Genomic DNA, 18,362 nt, shown 5'->3' with positions numbered 1-18,362 from the left:
AGGCATGTCCCTGGCTCCATACAAGAGTTGACCTTGTGGGAATTTAATAATCAGAAAAAAGGAGATAAAGCACCTCAAAACTGTATAGGAGGAGCTAGGAAATGATCTCAAGGCAGCTGGGACCTCAATCACTAAGAAAACTATTGGAAACACTTAAATACCACAGCGGATTAAAATCCTGCAGTGCATGTATGGTACCCCGGCTTCAGAAGGAACCTGTTCAGGCTCACCTGCGGTTTGCCAATGAACGTCGAACTGGATTAGGATATGATTGGGAGGTGCTGGAATCAGATGACACCAAAATCAAACTGTTTGGCAAAACTCGATGTGTTTGGACGAAGAGAAATGCTGCCTATGATCCCAAGAACAACACCTTCTCCAACATCATACAGTGAGTCCAATATGTATTTGATCCCTTGCTGATTTTGCCGGTTTGCCCACTAATAAAGACATGATCAGTCTATAAATTTATGATAATATGCATTCAAACATGGAGAGACAGAATATCAAAAAGAAATTCCAGAAAATTACTCAAAATAATAAATTTAAATGTATTTGCATTTAATTTAGGCAAATAAGTATTTGACCCCTCTAGCTAAAGAGGATAAAGTGCTTTGTGGCAAAGCCCTAGTTGTCTAGCACTGAGGTCAGATGCTTCTTTTAGTTGATGACAATGTTTGTGCATATAGTAGAAAATATTTTTACCTATTTTTCTTTGCATATTATCTCTAAAACATTAATAGTTTGTTGCTGTAGCTTGGCAAATGGGAGGTTCAGTTCTCTCCATAGAATTACTATATGGTTAATATTTGGAGACTGTCTAGGCCACTTCACGACTTTAATATGCTTCTTATTGAGCCACTCCTTCGTTGCTTTGACTCTATATTGTGTATTATTGTCATGTTGGGAGATCCAAAAATGGCCCACCCTTCAGTGTAGTGGTGGAGGGAAGGACGTTTGCACTCAGGATTGCACATTACATGTCTCCCTCCATCCATTCGTTGACGATATGAAGTTGTCCTGTGCCTTGGCCAGACAAACACCCTCAAACCGTAATGATACCAATTTCAGGCATGATGGTGAGGAGGGTGTTCTTGGGATCATAGACAGCAGTACTCTTTCTCAAAATTGACATTGAAACATTGAATTGTGATAATGCCAAACAGCTTGATTTTGGTTTCATCTGACTACAGCACCTCCTTATCATATCCTAAACCAGTCTGATGTCCGCTGGCAAACCTCAGGTGGGACTGCACAGGTTCCTTCTGAAGTAGAGGTATCATGTGTGCACTACAGGATTTTAAACCTCTGTGGCATTAAGTGCTACCAGTAGTTTTCTCAGTGATTTTGGTCCCAGTAGCTTTGATATCATTGCCTAGTTCATCCCGTACAGCTCTAGGGTGATTTCTTTCTGTTCTCATGATTATCAAATCCCTACAAAAGGTCAAATCTCGTATAGAACCCCAGACAGGCTGATGGATAGTCATTTTGTATTCCTCACATTTTGGAGGAAATGCATCAACAGCTGGGTCATTAATACCCAGTTTCTTTCTTGTGACTTTGCAGTCCACTTAATCTTTGTTCAGGTCTAAAATCCAGCATTTGGTATTTCCCATGCTGGTGAGGTTGGAGTGTGACTGATTCACTCATACTATGGACTGATTCTGCTGATTCAATGTGTCTTTTCTGCATGTTAGTATGTACAGGTGTCTTTAATTCAGATGACAAGTTGATCGGAAGTGCCCATCTGGTCTGTGGGCCCGGAACTGTAATCAGTTGGCAGGGGATCAAATACTTATTTTGCTCGATGAAATGGAAATAAATTAATATATATTCTCTTCAGTTAATTTCTGGATTTTCTTTTTGATATTCTGTCTCTCCATATTAGAATACATATTATCATAACATTTATTGACTGATCATGTCTTTGTTAGTAGGCAAACCAACAAAATCAGCAAGGGATCAAATACATATTGGACTCACTGTACATGAAAGTGGTAACATTATGTTTTGAGGTTGTTTGTTTGGCCAAGACACAGGACAACTTCACATCGTCAAGAAATGGATGGAGGGAGACATGTAAACGTACAATGCTGCATGCCAACCTCTTTCCCACCACCACTAGACTGAAGGTGGGTCATGGATTGGCCTCCCAAAATGATAATAATCCATAACATACAGCCCAAGCAACGAAGGAGTAGCTCAAGCAGAAGCACATTAAGGTCATGAAGTGGCCTAGACAGTTTCCAAACATTAACCCTATAATAATCCTGTGAAGGGAACAGAAGCTCCCATTTGGCAAGCTACAGTCAAACAACTTAAGTGATTTAGAGATGATCTGCAAAGAAAAGTGGACAAAAATCCTTTCTAATATATCCATAAACATTGTAATTAACTGAAAGAAACATCTGACCTCTGTATGAGAAAACAAGGGCTTTGCCACCAAGTATTTTGTCTTCTTTGACTAGAGGGGTCAAATACTTATTTTCCTCAATGGAATACAAATCAATTAAAATATATTCTTCAAAGTTATTTTCTGGATTTTCTTTTTGATATTCTGCCTCTCTATATTAGAATACATTTTATCATTAATATTATAGAATGATCATGTGTTTATTAGTGGGCAAACTGACAAAATCAGCAAGGGATCAAATACTTATTCTCCTCACTGTATATATATATATAAAAACAGTATCAGGTGTGCATTTCTCAAAAATGTAGTTGTTAGCAGTTAGCAACTTGCCGTAGTTGCCAATGGGAAATTGCATTGCAACACAAAGTAGCTAACGAACGTAGTTACCAGCTATGGTTTCGAGAAATGCACCCCAGGTCTTCCAACTTACGAACCATTTTGACCCATTAGTGAGTGAGTGGATAACATCTACTAGCCATTTTGGCTGATGATGGAAAAAAGCCAATTTACCACCCTGTACAGTACAGTTACGATCCAAGTGAGGTCAGTGAATACAATTCTGTTTCAATTGAGACATGTCACAGTGCCATATTATCCAAATGAAGTCGCCTGAACATTTTAAAAATACTGTATCCAGTTTGCAATCGAGTGAGATCAGTGAATAAAAATTCAGTTCAAACTGATTCATGTCACAGTGTCAAGAAATTACAAAAAATAAAATTGATAAATTGATTCAAATACTTTTATTACAGTATTCCATGGGAACAGACTTGCACCATTTTTCCAAAGAAGAAAAGTCTTTCACTGAAATTTACAGCATACATCAGTTACTGGTGCCGAGCAATTAAGAAACCAGGAGAGAGATCACAGGCATTCACTTTCAGTCCTCCTCCTGCATGTGTTTGTTAAAATCACCCTTTTCAGGAAAAAAAAAAAAAAAAAAAGTTGTCATAAATGGCAAAAAGGTAGCAGTCTTTTTCCTGTTGGACTCACAAATGTATGGACGTATGCATGTGTAAGCGTATGGTTAAGGAACGGGTGGGTCGGGTAAGTTTTCTTTTAGGATGTGCTTGAACTTTGGCCAGGCGATGCTGTGGTAAGCAAGGCCCTTGTTAGGGGACAGGGGTAGGAGTCCGGGGGGAGTTGGGTTGGGTAAGGTTGGGTCTGGGGGAGTTCGGGGGGTGTAGTACTGAGTTTAGGAGTTAGCCGCCTTACTACTACTACGCGTCCTCTTCATCCTCCTCACTGGAGGACTCTCCTCCGTAGGGCACGAGCCCTGTGCTATCGTCCACCAGCTTGACCTTCTTGGGAATCACCTCCGCCTCTACCGGACCTGCAACAGGGGACACTACAGACACACAGAAAAGGGGGATGGGGAGTATATGGGAAAGAGACACACAGAGAGAGAGAGAGAGAGAGAGAGAGAGAGAGAGAGAGAGAGAGAGAGAGGGAAGTTAAAGGGAGTGAGAGATAGAGAGAAAGGGAGAAGAGAGAGAGAGAGAGAGAGAGAGAGAGAGAGAGAGAGAGAGAGAGATAGGAGAGAGAGAGAGAGAGAGAAAGAAAGAGAGAAAGAAAGAAAGAAAGAAAAGGAGAGAGAGAGAGAAAGAGAGAAAAAGAAAGAGCACGAGAAAAGAGAGAAAGAAAAAGAGAGAAAGAAGAGAGAGAGAAAAAGAGAGAGAGAGAAAGAAAAAGAAAGAGAGAGAGAGAGAAAAAGAAAGAAAGAAAGAGAGAGAAAGAGAGAGAGAGAGAGAGAGAGAGAGAGAGAGAGAGAGAGAGAGAGAGAGAGAGAGAGAGAGAGAGAGAGAGAAGTAGAACCCCCACATGAGTTGCAGAACAGGTCAGGTCCCACAGAGAGGGAGTGAGGAGGAGCAGAGAAGAGGGGAGAGTTGAGTCGGTTCAGATCGGGCCGTTCACCACAACCGTGTCGAGCACATCCACCGCCACGCCACGTCATGAGGAGACATGTAAAAAGATAAGAGACAAGGGAGAAACAGAAAAAGAACATATACAAGAACAACAAGTTAGTGGCATTTAGGAAGAGTGGGCCAGCCAAGTCTCTCTGGGGGAGCCACAAAAAAAAGAGGGTCGCTTTGTTGCCTTTTGTTTTGATTTGCTTTGCTTTTCCTCCCTCCTCTGTTCTTTCAATGGATCGTTCCGGTCCACAGGGCTGACCGTGGCAGAGTGGAACCATCATGCATTAGCACAGAAAGTAGGGGGGCATTTGAAAGCGTGACGCCTACCTGTTGCTGGAGGTGGCTGCTGCTGCTGCTGCGGCTGCTGCTCTTCCTCCTTGGGTGGTGGGCTTTCCCTCTGTCTCTTCCGGGCAGATGCCAGGGGCATTGGAGGCGGGGGCATCAAGAACCTACAGGAGAGAACAACACTATATTAGACCGTTCTAATAATTCAAGCAGCATGTCCATCATCTCAACCAGGGCTCTAAATGAACACCAGCCAACCACCCAAATTGCTGGTGAAATTTGTGAAGTTTGGTTGGTAGCCACTTTGACCCATTAGTGAGTGTGTGTTTGGCTGGTGAGATTGACAACCTGTAGCCATTTTAGCTGCATCACAGTGGTTCTTTGTGACTACATGCATACAGATCCCTGAAAGACCAAACAAAAAAGGGGCAAAACTTGCATCAAAATGATTTTTTTTCTGTGCACAAATGCGTTTCAGCGTTTTTCTTCCTCCGCGGTTGCACACAGAGGAAGGCAAACGCCGAAACGAGTCTGCACAGAAAAAAAATAAGAACAAACAGTCTTGATGCAAGGTGCACCCCTTTTCTGTTTGGTTTTAGTAGAGTAGAGAAGAGTATCGTTTATTGATCCCAGGGGGAAATTAAGGAGTCAAGTAGCATACACAGATACATAAATAAAGACATTGCCCACAAGACACAACACAACTTACACATAAAATAACCATATATAGCTCACTGTTACATACATTTTGACCCTGCTTTCCTCACCAGCCTGTCAAGCATCTCTTCCTAATGCTGCCACCTCAGCATGCCACAGCATAGGAGAGCACACTGGCCATAGCAGACTGGTAGAACATCTGCAGGAGTCTGTTGCAGACATTGAAAGATCTCAGCTTTCTCAGAAAGTTGAGTCTGCGCTGTCCTTTCTTGTACGGTGCTTGTGAGTTATCAGACCAGTCCAGTTTAGAGTCCAGGTGAACACCCAGGTACTTGTATGTGGAGACTGTCTAAGCATTTTATTTGGACCAGCACCCTCCAAATTGATCACGAAACCCTAAGTGAAGCCTGCTACCTGCCATAATTGACCAAGATCCCTCAAAGATAAATAGTAGATATAAAATGGTATTTGGCAGTAAAAACACTGATTAAAAACAAAAACAAAACATCAACAAAAAAAACAGCAAAGGTACCTCTCAGCAGTCTTGCCACCATCTGAGGAGCCTGGTGGGGGTGGTGGAGGGGATGACTGGTCCTCCTGCTTCTCATCACCACCACCGCTCGATTCGGCCTGGAGACAAGGACCAGAGAGTTTTGAGTAAACACATCACCAGGGGGCAGATTTATCATGCGTTCTTATGCACAGACCAGTGCGTGAAGACTGCATGCAATCATCGGCGGATTTACAAACATGTACTTGAAGCTAGAAATGGGCCTCTTATATGCAAACATCTCAGATCATGCGTGCGAGTGGAAGAAACACGAAATCGCAAATAATATTGACCGTGCCGATTATGCGTTTCTTTCTTTTACTAATTTCGAAGTACCGTCCTCCTGTACACATCTATTTCTGCTGCGGAGAAGTTTCTTGCATCTGCGCTTCCCGCCAATGCTTCATGTGACAAGTCAATGTGCATTTTTCCAAAGACATTTTTACATGACGCTTGCAAATTAACATGGCATGTATAAGGGATTTTAATACCATATAGGTTACCCGGAGGGGTTTCGGGAAGCAAATTACCCAGAGTGTGCGCGTGTACACATAGATTTGGAAGGTATGGGATTTGTCATTTCAGAGGTGTGCATAGGAGCAGTCAATCAATGCACGTTTAATAAATACCGATTTTTCTGTACTTGTGATGAATAAGCTCCCAGAAATTGGATCACATCTGAGTCTAGGATGCGGCAACTGTCGTACCTCATTCTCATTTGCCGTTTCGGTCTCTTCAACAAACTGCCTCTTGGGGCTGTCTGTTCTTGGTGGACTGGTTGATGGGCTACTGGTGGCTTCGCTGGAGCTGGTGGCTGGGTCCTTGAACAGAGAAGAATGATAGACCACTGCTGTCTCGCTTTGCATGCCATGGTCATTACACCAACCAGCAAACTCCAACTTACATGGATTTTTTTTTTTTTTACATGTACAAATAGTACTTAGCATTACTTACTTAGCATTATGACATACTTTTGAATTTGCTCACCTCCAGAGATAAAAGGTCAACACAACACAAACAAATAGCATGCATGTTGCAGAATTCTGTTTTAGAAAACACATAAATAAAATACAAGAAAAGCACACACAACACACTTAAATAAAAACAAAAAAGGAGGAAAACAAAAATGGACTGGACTGAAAAAGCATACCTGTACTAGGTAAGGATGAGGTTTCCTAGGACACACAGGATACTGAACCATAGCCTGGGAAGATTGAGGGGTTGTCGACAGGTTAGAATGACCGGGCTGACCATTTGCACTACCCCAGTAACCTGCGGCACCTGGGTAGGCAGAATAGCAGCCCGGGAACCCATTTGCTGGGTAGTTATACCAGGACCCCTGGCTACTGTAATTGCTATTAGCTGGGTATCCGTGTGCTGGGTATGCTGAAATAAAAGTATAGAGAAAATGTTAATGACACAGTCGACTCACCACCACTCCCAGGTTTTTTTCTTTTTTTCTCTTTTTTGACAACTGACCCCCAACTTTTTTGCCACTACAAAGAAAGACTTGTCTTATTGTATTATTTTTGGCTTACACTTGAACTAGTATAAGCAGACGAGAATGCACTCACGTTGAGTGGATCCGGTCGCTGTGTAAATGGACACCATTCTAGTGTGCTCCGCTCTGACCTAAAGGAAGACGAGAGGCAGTATTAGAACACCGGAAGCTTTATGAAACACACAAATCTGCGTCCTAATTTACAGATTTGAAGGCATGTGAGTGAGGATTAAACCACGCAAGACCTATGTCTGGAGGTCTGGTGGTTGAAATCACAATATTTTTCTAGGAGGTGGGTATCAGTGAGTGCCATAAAACTTACAATAGCTTCACCTTCTTAACCTCCACAATTTTTGCCAATAGGGTGCCCAAGTCTCCACCCTTCCAGACGGCTCATGGGGGCTGAGAAGTCAAATAAATTGACCGGGCTCTAATGAACCGATTAAACCTATTTTCAGATCCACCTCGTCATTACTCCTAGATGACACACATGCCTTACCTCAGAACTAATGATAACCAATTTCGATTGTTGGTTGGTTGTTGATTTCACTTGTGAAGCGATTTGTGAGTTGTGTGCATGCACAAATTTGTAATAATTTGGACTTCATAAGACAAGTTGCATGTCTGTCGAGCAACCACTCTAGCAGAGTTGTTGAGATAGGGCGGGCTGCGCGACTTAGGCCTCGCTTCACGGCAAGGTCTGTGGTCTATAAACAAGTCTCGCACAAAAACTAAAATAATGCTTCTTGCTTGCGGAAAATGAGTAGACTTACGACGCAAATCTAAATCTACTGCCATCGTATGTGAAATCAAGAGCACATGTCAAACGGAATCAGGCTTTAGCTTGACTCACCCCATTCACTTCCATTCAATTTTTTTAGCAAGTTAAGGCCCCATGGTCCAGAAGTAGAAGAGTGAGACTTAGGCACCCCATAGTTCAACAACAGACTTGGGACAAAACATAATGACAGACTCACCGTTTCCAGTAGACTCTCTGTGAGCTTCTTAGCAGCTTCCAATCCAACCTGGTTTGGGTGGCTACAAAATGCAGTAGGGTGATCAACACATGCTTAGGAAATCCTAATGCTTTGTAGTAGGGCTGGGAGGTATACCGTTAAAAAAACGTGATAACGGTTCACTTTTTGATGAGGTTTTTTTTTGTAAGTGATTAAAATAGAAATGGAGATTAAATAAAATTCAGGATTTTATTACATTTTTAAATGTAATTTCAGCCTTTTATTCGGAAACATTGAGATGCAGGGGAAAATCCCTGCTTATGAAAAAAAAAAAAATCGTGATATTAATTTTCATCAAGAAAATCGTGATACGCATTTTTTCCAGAACCGCCCAGCCCTACTTTGTAGTGATTACTTGTTACTGTGCAGAGGTTTATAAAAAAAAATAAAAAATAAAATAAAAACCCACATACACAAATAACCATTTCTTTCAACATCAGCAAGTGCTGCTTTTCCATTCAAAGTGTCAAGCGTTTTAAGTTGTTTCATTCCACAAGATTTGATTTAAAAAAAAGGTCTTTGTGTGAGTTGAGCTTCCTGCTACACTAGATCTACGTACAGTAGATTAGCAATGACGCATGTAACAGCAGCAATAGGCCCACCTGATGTAGACATAGAGCGGTTCGAAGGACTCTCTCCGTGACGCCTGCTCGATGTACCCGGACCCTTTGCCCCTTAGGAAGACGCGTGCGCCAGTCTCCGTCTGGATGTGCCCCAGATATGTGCCCCCCGGGCCTTCCACCTTCTCGTTCACGTTAAACGAGGGCAGCGCCTGGTCCAGGCCCACAAAGATCTTGGTGTGGCAGAAATTCTGCAGAGGAGGAGTTGAGAAAATAGAACAGCGGAAAAAGGATAGAAAGAAAATAATGTTTTTTAATTATGTCTGAAGACAGCTTATTCATTCATCATTCACCACTCATTCAAGTCATGTTAGTCAAAACAGTGAAACTGGACTTTCAATTTTCAAACTTCCTACCAAACGTTCTATGCCCATTGATATTTTTAATAGGGTTTTATTGATTTTAAGTTGTTCGTAACTTAGCTCGACTTTTGACCAGGATTTAAAAATCAAGGACATTCCGCCCCTGTATTAGTTCCACTGTTGCTTTAACAAGAGACTTGAGCCAGCGGCATGAGAATTCAATGCAGCATGTGTCAGCAGCAGCAGTAGACCGTGGACTCTGGCTGGAGGCCACAGTTGTTCTGACTGCTCTCTCGTGGTGCTCTAGGAGGTGGGTATCAGCGGGAGCCACATGGTTTCAACTGGCCTCACCTTCATCAACCTCCAGCCATTCATCACAACACATCTCATGACTTGTAATAAATTCACAGTGGGGACGCGAACTCACCACGTCGTCAACTACAACAGTTCGGCAATGGGAGGTACATTACGACACCGCTGGACTAAAAGGACCAGTCCTTCTGCCCAGCGCTACCGATACCGCATGAGGCTCAGGGAGGGAGGTTTTACTAACGTTCCACGCTAACTCTGCTCGTTAGCCTCCATTACACAGGCCTCAACAATTCAACAACTTTACTTCCAACTTCATATGGAAAATAACTGTGAACACAAACATTATTTTGCTTCATTGCTCCTTAAAATGCCCCTTAAAATGCATCATCAATTTGGAGTTAAATTTTAAGAGATGAAACCTTACAGTGGCCAGCCAGCAGGCCTTTGCTTACACACTCCACCACACAAGCGCACACACACAAAACAAGGACGACTGAATAGAATCATACCCCTGAATGTCCGCCATGATGTGAGGAGGACCTTTGGTTGTTGTGGTGGTTGTGCTGCTGCCGGGGCATCTGGGGCCGGGGGAGCTGTGGGGGGGCGGCAGGGCGTGGGGGCTGCGGGTACACAGGCAGCATGGGCATGACTGGACGCTGCTGGCCTCCCGAGGCCGCCGCCGTACGCAACAGATCCTCCGAGATGATCTCCTTTATCCGCTGGACAGCCTCTGGGGTAGGGAAAGAGTGTGTTGAGTTTGTGTTTTTCCAGTTTATTGCCAAATACAGCAAATACACAGCCAAGACGGGTACTATTTCCCATCACATGTCTAAAAAAACCTAACAACAATCAACTAAACAAGCTTTTATCATGAGTACATGAATATGTTAAATAGCATGAGTTCAAAACCTTTAGGTAGGAAGAGAGATTCATGGTTGTGGCTTTCAAGCTCTTTGGTGGAAGAGATGGAAAAACAAAGTGTGCTACACTCAAGTGCAAGTTCTATTTTTTTTTTACAGGAAATGGTGGGAAAGAAACTGCAAAGTCAATACCTATGGTATAAAAAAATAAAATCCTTCTGCTTGCCCACCTGACAAAGGCGATTTCAGCAATCAACCAGTTGGATGTGTGGTCACTAAAGCACTATTCTGACAGGACTGGTTTAATGGGAGGACCTGGGGTAAAGTAATAATAACCGGGAAATTTAATCCCGTCCGAACGCACCAGTCCGGCAAAGATAGCGGAGTATGTCGGGTAAACTTCACCGCAAGTTTTACCTGTAAAATGGTCCGGACAAATTTGCCTTGGTAATACTAATCCCGTCCGAATGCGACCCTATGTAAAGATGTCTGGTTAAGCTCACGGAACACACAATATATCCAATCTCTCCGGGCTTGCAAACATTACTTCCTTGCAGTTAACCGTTAGATGTTTTAGGGAGGTGTTCCAAGCTGTGTTCGCTGTCAAAATCAGACAGCATGGTCAAACAGACTCTCCAAATGAAAGGACATGCATGCAGACGCATTAAAATGGATTTTGATGAATTAGTAAACCAACGGGCAATTATTAGAATTGTTCCACGGGACCAAAAGCCTCCATGGATGCGCAATAATGTGCTTGAAAATCAATAAGGTATTGTGGAGTTGGCAAGCGCGTGACAAGTGCAGTCACAACGGTGCGTGATGAGTAACCCCTCCTACTTTCTGTTCGTTTACTGAGATATTTCAATCCAGTCGGAATCGGCCATTTCTTTTATCCTGAGATAAATATCACATTTCCCCATGTCCATACATAAAATTAGTCCCGTTGGAATAGGGCTTTAGACTAGGAGTTCCAGAAGGTGATTGAATCAAAAACCCACTTTTTTAACTTCCCAATATACACCTTTGAAGACAGAGCTACAATAACTATTTAACAAAAAAAAACACCAAGTTTAGTACTTACTGTTGACCTCCTCCTGACTCCGTCCTTGAACATGGAGATATAAAGGTCTCTCACTACATAAAAAGAGAGTCAATTAGGACAAGCCTTACACAGAAAAGTAAAGTAGACATTTTTTTACCACTAGGTGTTTTCTTGAGAATACATGCCCTTTAGCAGTGGACTTGTCTGCGTTGGTCATGTACAGGCCTTTTGTTGAAACCACGGCTCCACTGTGCTGACGAATCTGTAAACAAGAAATGCACGACAATAATCCATTAGAATGTTTTTTTCACATTTGTTGGGTTAATAATAATAGATCAGTTTTATATCACGCCTTTCTTGGTACTGAAAGCGGCTTTACAGGAAAATTCACACAAGAGTGCACGCACGCACGCACACACATTGTATACTGAGTTTTCAAATGACATCTACCTCTTCCTGAGTTTTCCCTTTAGTGAGCAGATTTCTGCAGTTTATGGGCACATCATTGATATCCACTTCGGTCACCACCACCTCCTCTGTGGTACTTGAGACAGGTGCGGCGGGAGCCGTCTGTGCAAAAAAAAAAAGAGAGAGATTGCATGTCAGTGGCATTGCATTACACCACACACAAAACACTACAGACAATGCCACACAGACAAAGAGTTGTGGAATACTCACCTTACTGGGTAAAGGTTCGAGCGGTTTCAGTTTCCCTTTAGCCATAAGCATTGCGTTGATCTTCGCAGCCATAGCTGCAGCCATCTCAACCCCACCCTGGGGTGCCTCATCCTCCCCGGCTGCACTCCCAGGTGTAGGAGGCATGCTGGAGTCTGCAGCAGTGCTTGATGGTGCAGCTTTGGACTTGGGTTGGTCCCATCTGCTTAAACATCTGTGGGAGAGTGGAGAAGAAACCTTTTCAAAAGTGTGTACATTGCAATGTAGGTTTGGGTCGAGGTTCATACAACTACTTTGGGGAGTTGTAAATAAGGCTGTATGTAGCATGTGTAGGCCTGACCAACATACTGTGATTGCGGCCTGTTCAATCTACATTTGCTTTAGGAGGATAGTATCGACAGAACTACATGGCTGTGAAAGTCTGCCTTCTTGTCCTCCAAGAGTATGCACCAGGTCGTTCATAGGAAATTTAATACAAGCAGTTGCCAGGGTAAAATAACTGCGCTGCAAAATTGAAAGGGGTAGGCATTAGCAACACTGTTGATGTTTTTCTCGCCAAATTGCAACATTTAGTTGCAGCAAATTATGAACTTAGACAAAGTAAAAAGCACGCTTCAACATACGTCACCTGGATTTAACTTTTGAACCAAGTTGAATAGATAGGTGGAGCCCTAACACCTAGGCTCTTGACTACATGCCAAATCGCGGTGTAGGCCTGCTTTGCGTGTGTGCTTGCAAAACTAATATTAAACGAACTGGACAGCTAGCGAGCTAACGTTAGCTAGGAGGACACACCAGCTTTCTACAACTAGGCACACTATGAACAACTTGATTCGCACTTGGCAGCGATATCGCATCAACTTCCCGAAATCTTTTCCCACCCAGTAATGTGATGGTCCATGGTCGGGTTGTTCGAAAACTGATACAGTGCAATATACCTAGCAGCTATGCTAACAACCATCGGGCAGATTTATTAGCGTGCTACGAAACGTTGCATTATTTTGAGCAGAGGAGCGGTTGAGTTGTTACTAGCTTCGCATTCAGTGAAGCTCGATCAGACCACAAATAGACCAGCCAAAACCACCGCAACTTCTGTGCTAGGGTAATGTCGATATGCAAGACAGCTAGTTGTTAGCTAATATAGCTTGCTAGCTATCTTGATAAGACAGGCCAACCGTAAGCTAACGTTGCTCAACGCCAAGAGCTCTAGCACCGTTTCAACAGGCAAGCTAACCATAGCTCGCATGGCAAGAATCAATTCACTCAATCAAATGTGGATTTTGGCTCAATCTGAAATGAAATAATGATGTTGATGGAAAACTTACGGTGTACCCGACGCCATTTCAGGTAAATAAATCAGAAAAACCTCCACTAAAATTGTATCATCGACTGCATACGTTCAAATCTACTTGAAGGCACAAAAGGCCACGGTAAAGTGGTACACGAGCGGAACTACGTCACTGTTTATGCAACACACAACTACGCACGCGGGTAAACTTGTAGGCCTACGGAAGAAATTGAAAAACAGTGACATTGGCGTGAGTCGTGTGTCGGTGAACTTGCTTATTTTGGCCAAATCGGCGAAAACGAAAGCCACAATGAACATAATAAACTCAGCGATTGTCCGACTTCGTGCACTGAGTATTTGGCGTGGCACCGTTGGAAAATCCTCATCACTTCTTCCTTCCCTACAACAAAATTTGAGCAGATGGACACATCTACGTGACGGAAAGGAGCAGAGGGTCTGCTGGAGTGGATTACCATTCGCAAAACTCGAAGGTGGCCCGGTCTACAAGCAATCCTCTTGGCACCATCAGCAGATCCGCACTGTGAAGAGAGGCACTGAATATCAACCTAAAAATATCAAACGTAAAAGAACCCATGGCTGGTTGAAAAGAATCAGCACACAAGGAGGAATTGAAGTGATTTTGAGAAGAATGCTGAAAGGACGAAAATCTCTCTCTCACTGACATTTGTGACAACATTCTGTCTTTTGCTGAATAGCCTATTTGCCCTTGTATTTGTCATTGTTCATTTCTGAAGGTCTGATCACATTGTTCAATCATATATTTTGGATGTGAAACGAATACTCTGGAATGTGCTGTAATTTATTTCTGATGTGTTACTAAGATAAACATGCATAAAAATATGACATCCCTGAAAGGGTGACAGAGGAATTGACTTGTCAGTAGGCCTAGGCCTAAATGTCCGACGTCGACCAGCTATGCAGATCCACTGTAGGGTGCTGTTCATATGCTTTGGCCCTGAATGAATGAAAGAATGAATAAATAATAATAAAAAAATCTTTCTTTTTTTGCTTGGTTTTTAAGGTCACCCTACGGCCTACAAGATGACAACGGGATCCTGTGCAGTGTCTGCTAATGTCAGGCTACTTTAAATGCAATTGTGCCTATGAAGTTGATAGGAAAAGGAAATTCATTCAATTATGGTTAATAATTCCCATGTGACTGGCCATCCTTCTCAATCTGACTTATTGTCACTGTAGGCTAGGCCTAAGTGTAACCTTCTTCAAATATTTACTCACCGCTGGTAGCCTAATGGGCAGAAATGTGACTGAACCTTTTCAGAAATAAAATAAATTTAACCTAAATTAGAGGAAATATCTAAGCACAAATGCAAACACAGTAAGGGTTCAGTAGCCTAAATTCTGATTGAGAGGGATGCCCAGTGACATTGGATTTATGAATCATAATTATGAATTTCTTTCCCCCCACTTAACATAGGCACAATTGCATTTGATGTAGCCTGACATCACATTAGCAGAAACATTGCACAGGATCCCGCAGTCATCGTGTAGGCCTGCAGGGAGACCTTTAAAATAAATAAATAATCCTTTAAAAAAAAATATATATATATATATATATATATATATATAGGCCTATATAGCATATGGAAAGTACGCTACAGTGGATCTGCATAGCTGGTAGACAATATATGCTCTGACATTTACTGACAAGTCAATTCTTCTGCACCGTCACCCTTTCAGGAGTGTCATATTTTGACAAGTCACAGATGATTTGATTTGACATTTGATGTCATGGGCTACATGAGGATGGTTGATGGTTGTGTTAAGGGGGTCGGCTAGCGAAAGCATCAAGTTCTGCCATGGCTTGAGCAAACTTGTAATGTTATCAAACCTACCACTAGGCCTACAAATGTCGATGGCCTGTTTATTTTTACAGGCCATTGGTTGACAGTCAGAAACAGGCGCGTGCTGCAAACACTGGCTTGCCTACCCCTATCCAAGGCCAGATTAAGAACGCCCAGGGCTAGAGGTGTGTCGTTCATGAACAAGCCGGTTCTTTTGAACGGCTCCCTGAAGTGAACGATGGGAACCGGATCACAGCTGGGGGAGCCACTCGACCGTTATTTCGTTCATTTTTCATTCATTTTAAGCACATGACCTCGACCAGAGTAATTAAATTCAGGAAAAAACACAATTGTTTGCCTCAAAGAGAGGCAAAAACGGTCTATAGAAGCAGAATAATCAGTTGTTGTTTGGACAACATTACCTTGAGGAGGAGTCAAAATATTACATTTTTAACACTGAATAAATAATTGAAAAAAGAGCCAAAAGAGCCAGTTTTTTGAACGGCTCTTTGAAAGGAACGAGCCACTAACGTCAGGATCCCGAAAAAGAGCCATAAATCCCATCTCTACCCAGGGCCCCTGGGCTACAGATTGCTCTAGGCCCCCAAGAAAGGCAAATATTGAAACAAAACATTGCAACCTACGGCAGGGCTGATAGTATTCAGCCTCCATGCCTGATTTCAGGCTTGACAGAGTTTGCAAAAATGAAAACATTGATAATAAGTAGCCATTAGGTTATTCTTATCTCAGAAAGTGTTACAGGTTCAGGGTTTTCTTCTACTATCAGGCTTAAATAATGGTCATACACAGGCTATTAAATGTTTGAATAATGTGTCAAAATAGGCCTACGTTATGTCACTATGCAGTATCTTGTCGTCGTCGTTAGAGCAGGGGAAAAAGTTCAGGCTCAGGATTTTTTTTCACTATCACCCCTGCTAAGGAGTAATTAGTTAATTAACAAGATTTAAAACTCTACCTTACACGGCATACTAAGTTATCAATACCATATCTTGTTGCATTTCTCCACTTATATTGATTATACTGTATTGGGGCAGGTGGGGGGCCCTAGTCTGCAGATATAACTGGCCTGTGTGTTAATCGTAATAGGCCTACTTGAAACCACTGATAGGCATACTCAGTCACAGCCCAGCCTCATTTGCTAATGGGATATGATATAATATGTGTACAGAAACAATGCCACAATGTTTCTTATAAGCTGCAGTCTTCGACAGGGACATTCTTTTTGCCCAAATGTTGGTTTTGCTCAGCAGGCTACCATTTTAATGGGGTGGTCTACTGACTGGGGCACATCTTACTGACTCCCACATCAAACATCAGAATTTAGCCACAAGCCGTTTGATGCCATCTAATTAGACGGTGGATCATAGACATAGTCAGCAGCGTCAAAAATCAAAAGATAAAACCAGATCTTCAACATGGCATCATGTGGAGAACAGCATGCTCTCTCTTTGATTCCGGTGCACAGAACATTTCCACGCTGTATTAACTAACCAAAGACATGAGTGTCCCCTGGCAACTGTTTTTTCCCCCTTTGATGGCACAGCCTAGTGCAGGGACTCATGGCTGTGTACCACTAAACTGGAACTATGAGTGAAGATTCCTTAGTCACAGAGGCAGTGATCCTGCCTTTGGAAATAAAAAAGATCTCAGTCATTACACAAAATCATCAGAACCCCCTCCCATAAGGGCTTGTATGACCATATGTGTCCCACAGGTTTGAATCCGTCCCAGGTCATTTCCCAACGGTATCCCTTCCACTTCTCCTGCTCATTTCCTGTCTCCTCTCACACCATTATGTCATTTTAAAGGCCCAAAAGACCCCCCCCCCCCCAATAAATAAATAAATAAATAACCCAACAACTTTAAAGTATGTAGTGGATTCGCCTGCATGGCGTGTAAATAAGAGAGGTACTGAGATGACCTGCAGTCCTTTTAACTTGTGCTGTAGCTTGTGTGTCTTCACTTCACCTAGCTTATTAAAAGGTTACTACCATGTTTGAAACTAAGCAAGTGCCTGTGGAATCTCATGAATCCAGGGTTAATACACAGTACATCAGTGTCTGGCTGCTGCTTATTGGCAAGTGCACTGACCTTTTAAGGGCAAGGAATGATCACGGTGAGGTCATCTCATTGAACTCAAAGGCTTTGCAGCAGGCAACATGATGCAACATGTAGGCTACACGCACGCGCGCGCGCGCGCGCACACACACACACACACACACATACACACCCTACCCAAGATCAAGTAAAGACCCGACCAGGGCCAGGGTGGTCACCTCAACTATATTGGAAAGTACTGCATGCATTGTCAGATTTCTTATTATTATTATAATAATTATTATTTTTGTCTTTTTTTTAAAACTTTATTTATGATAGGACAGTGAAGGTGGTGACAGGAAGCCAGTGGGGAGAGAGAGAGACGGTGACAGGCCAGCAAAGGACCCGGGCCGGGAATCGAACCTGGGTCAGCCGCATGCATGGTAGACGAGGAGTGCCCTACCGTTTGGCCACGGCAGGGCCACATGCATTGCCAGATTCAGAGGGCCCAGAGCGCCTGGTCTACAGGTCGCTGTAGCCCCCCTCGAAAGGCAAATTCTGTGGGCCGAAATTACATAGAGTCCTATTTCGAAACCAGGAATGAAGGAGAACATGCCTGCCACCTGTGGAGAGGAGTTTTAACAAGATTTCAAACTGTACGTGACACAGCAGACCGTTTATTAATATCAGTTTTTGTCACATTTCTGCAATTATTGATATTTGTTTTTTTTGGTCAATTGGGGCCTCCTATGACGCAGGGTCATCCCTATGTTCCCCGCAACCGGGGAATTTTGGACCCTTTTTTCAAAAAAGGTTTCCATGTTCCCCGCTGCTTCCAACTAGGCTGCTGCCGCATGGCAAAGCGCAGGTTGTTGTTGCAGTTGTGACAGGTTAGGTTTAGGGATAGTTTTGGTCAGGGCACACATTTACAACTCAGAAACATTGCATTACTGGCTGGCTGTTAGGTTCGGGGATGGTTTTGGGAAGGGCTAGATTCAATGTGGTGAACATAAAACCCTATTTTCAGAAAAAGGGCCCTAAGTT

General features: G+C 42.8%; 1 protein-coding gene across 1 annotated transcript; it reads right to left on the bottom strand.

Annotated features, from left to right (window-relative positions):
• Positions 1–3,137: 3,137 nt before the first annotated feature.
• On the bottom strand, positions 3,138–13,910 carry LOC134438749 (KH homology domain-containing protein 4-like). The gene is given in 15 exon segments (XM_063188391.1): positions 3,138–3,644; positions 3,646–3,761; positions 4,654–4,775; positions 5,801–5,898; positions 6,526–6,639; positions 6,969–7,204; positions 7,393–7,450; positions 8,297–8,357; positions 8,938–9,146; positions 10,079–10,299; positions 11,514–11,562; positions 11,656–11,736; positions 11,925–12,044; positions 12,153–12,363; positions 13,475–13,910. Coding segments are annotated over 15 exon segments (1,749 nt in total). The 5' UTR covers positions 13,492–13,910; the 3' UTR covers positions 3,138–3,608.
• Positions 13,911–18,362: the final 4,452 nt, after the last annotated feature.

This window comes from Engraulis encrasicolus, chromosome 22, assembly GCF_034702125.1.
Source record: "Engraulis encrasicolus isolate BLACKSEA-1 chromosome 22, IST_EnEncr_1.0, whole genome shotgun sequence".
NCBI classification, from domain to species: domain Eukaryota; kingdom Metazoa; phylum Chordata; class Actinopteri; order Clupeiformes; family Engraulidae; genus Engraulis; species Engraulis encrasicolus.
The sequence above is the reverse complement of the archived record's forward strand: the minus strand, read 5'-3'. Positions and strand labels throughout refer to the sequence as shown.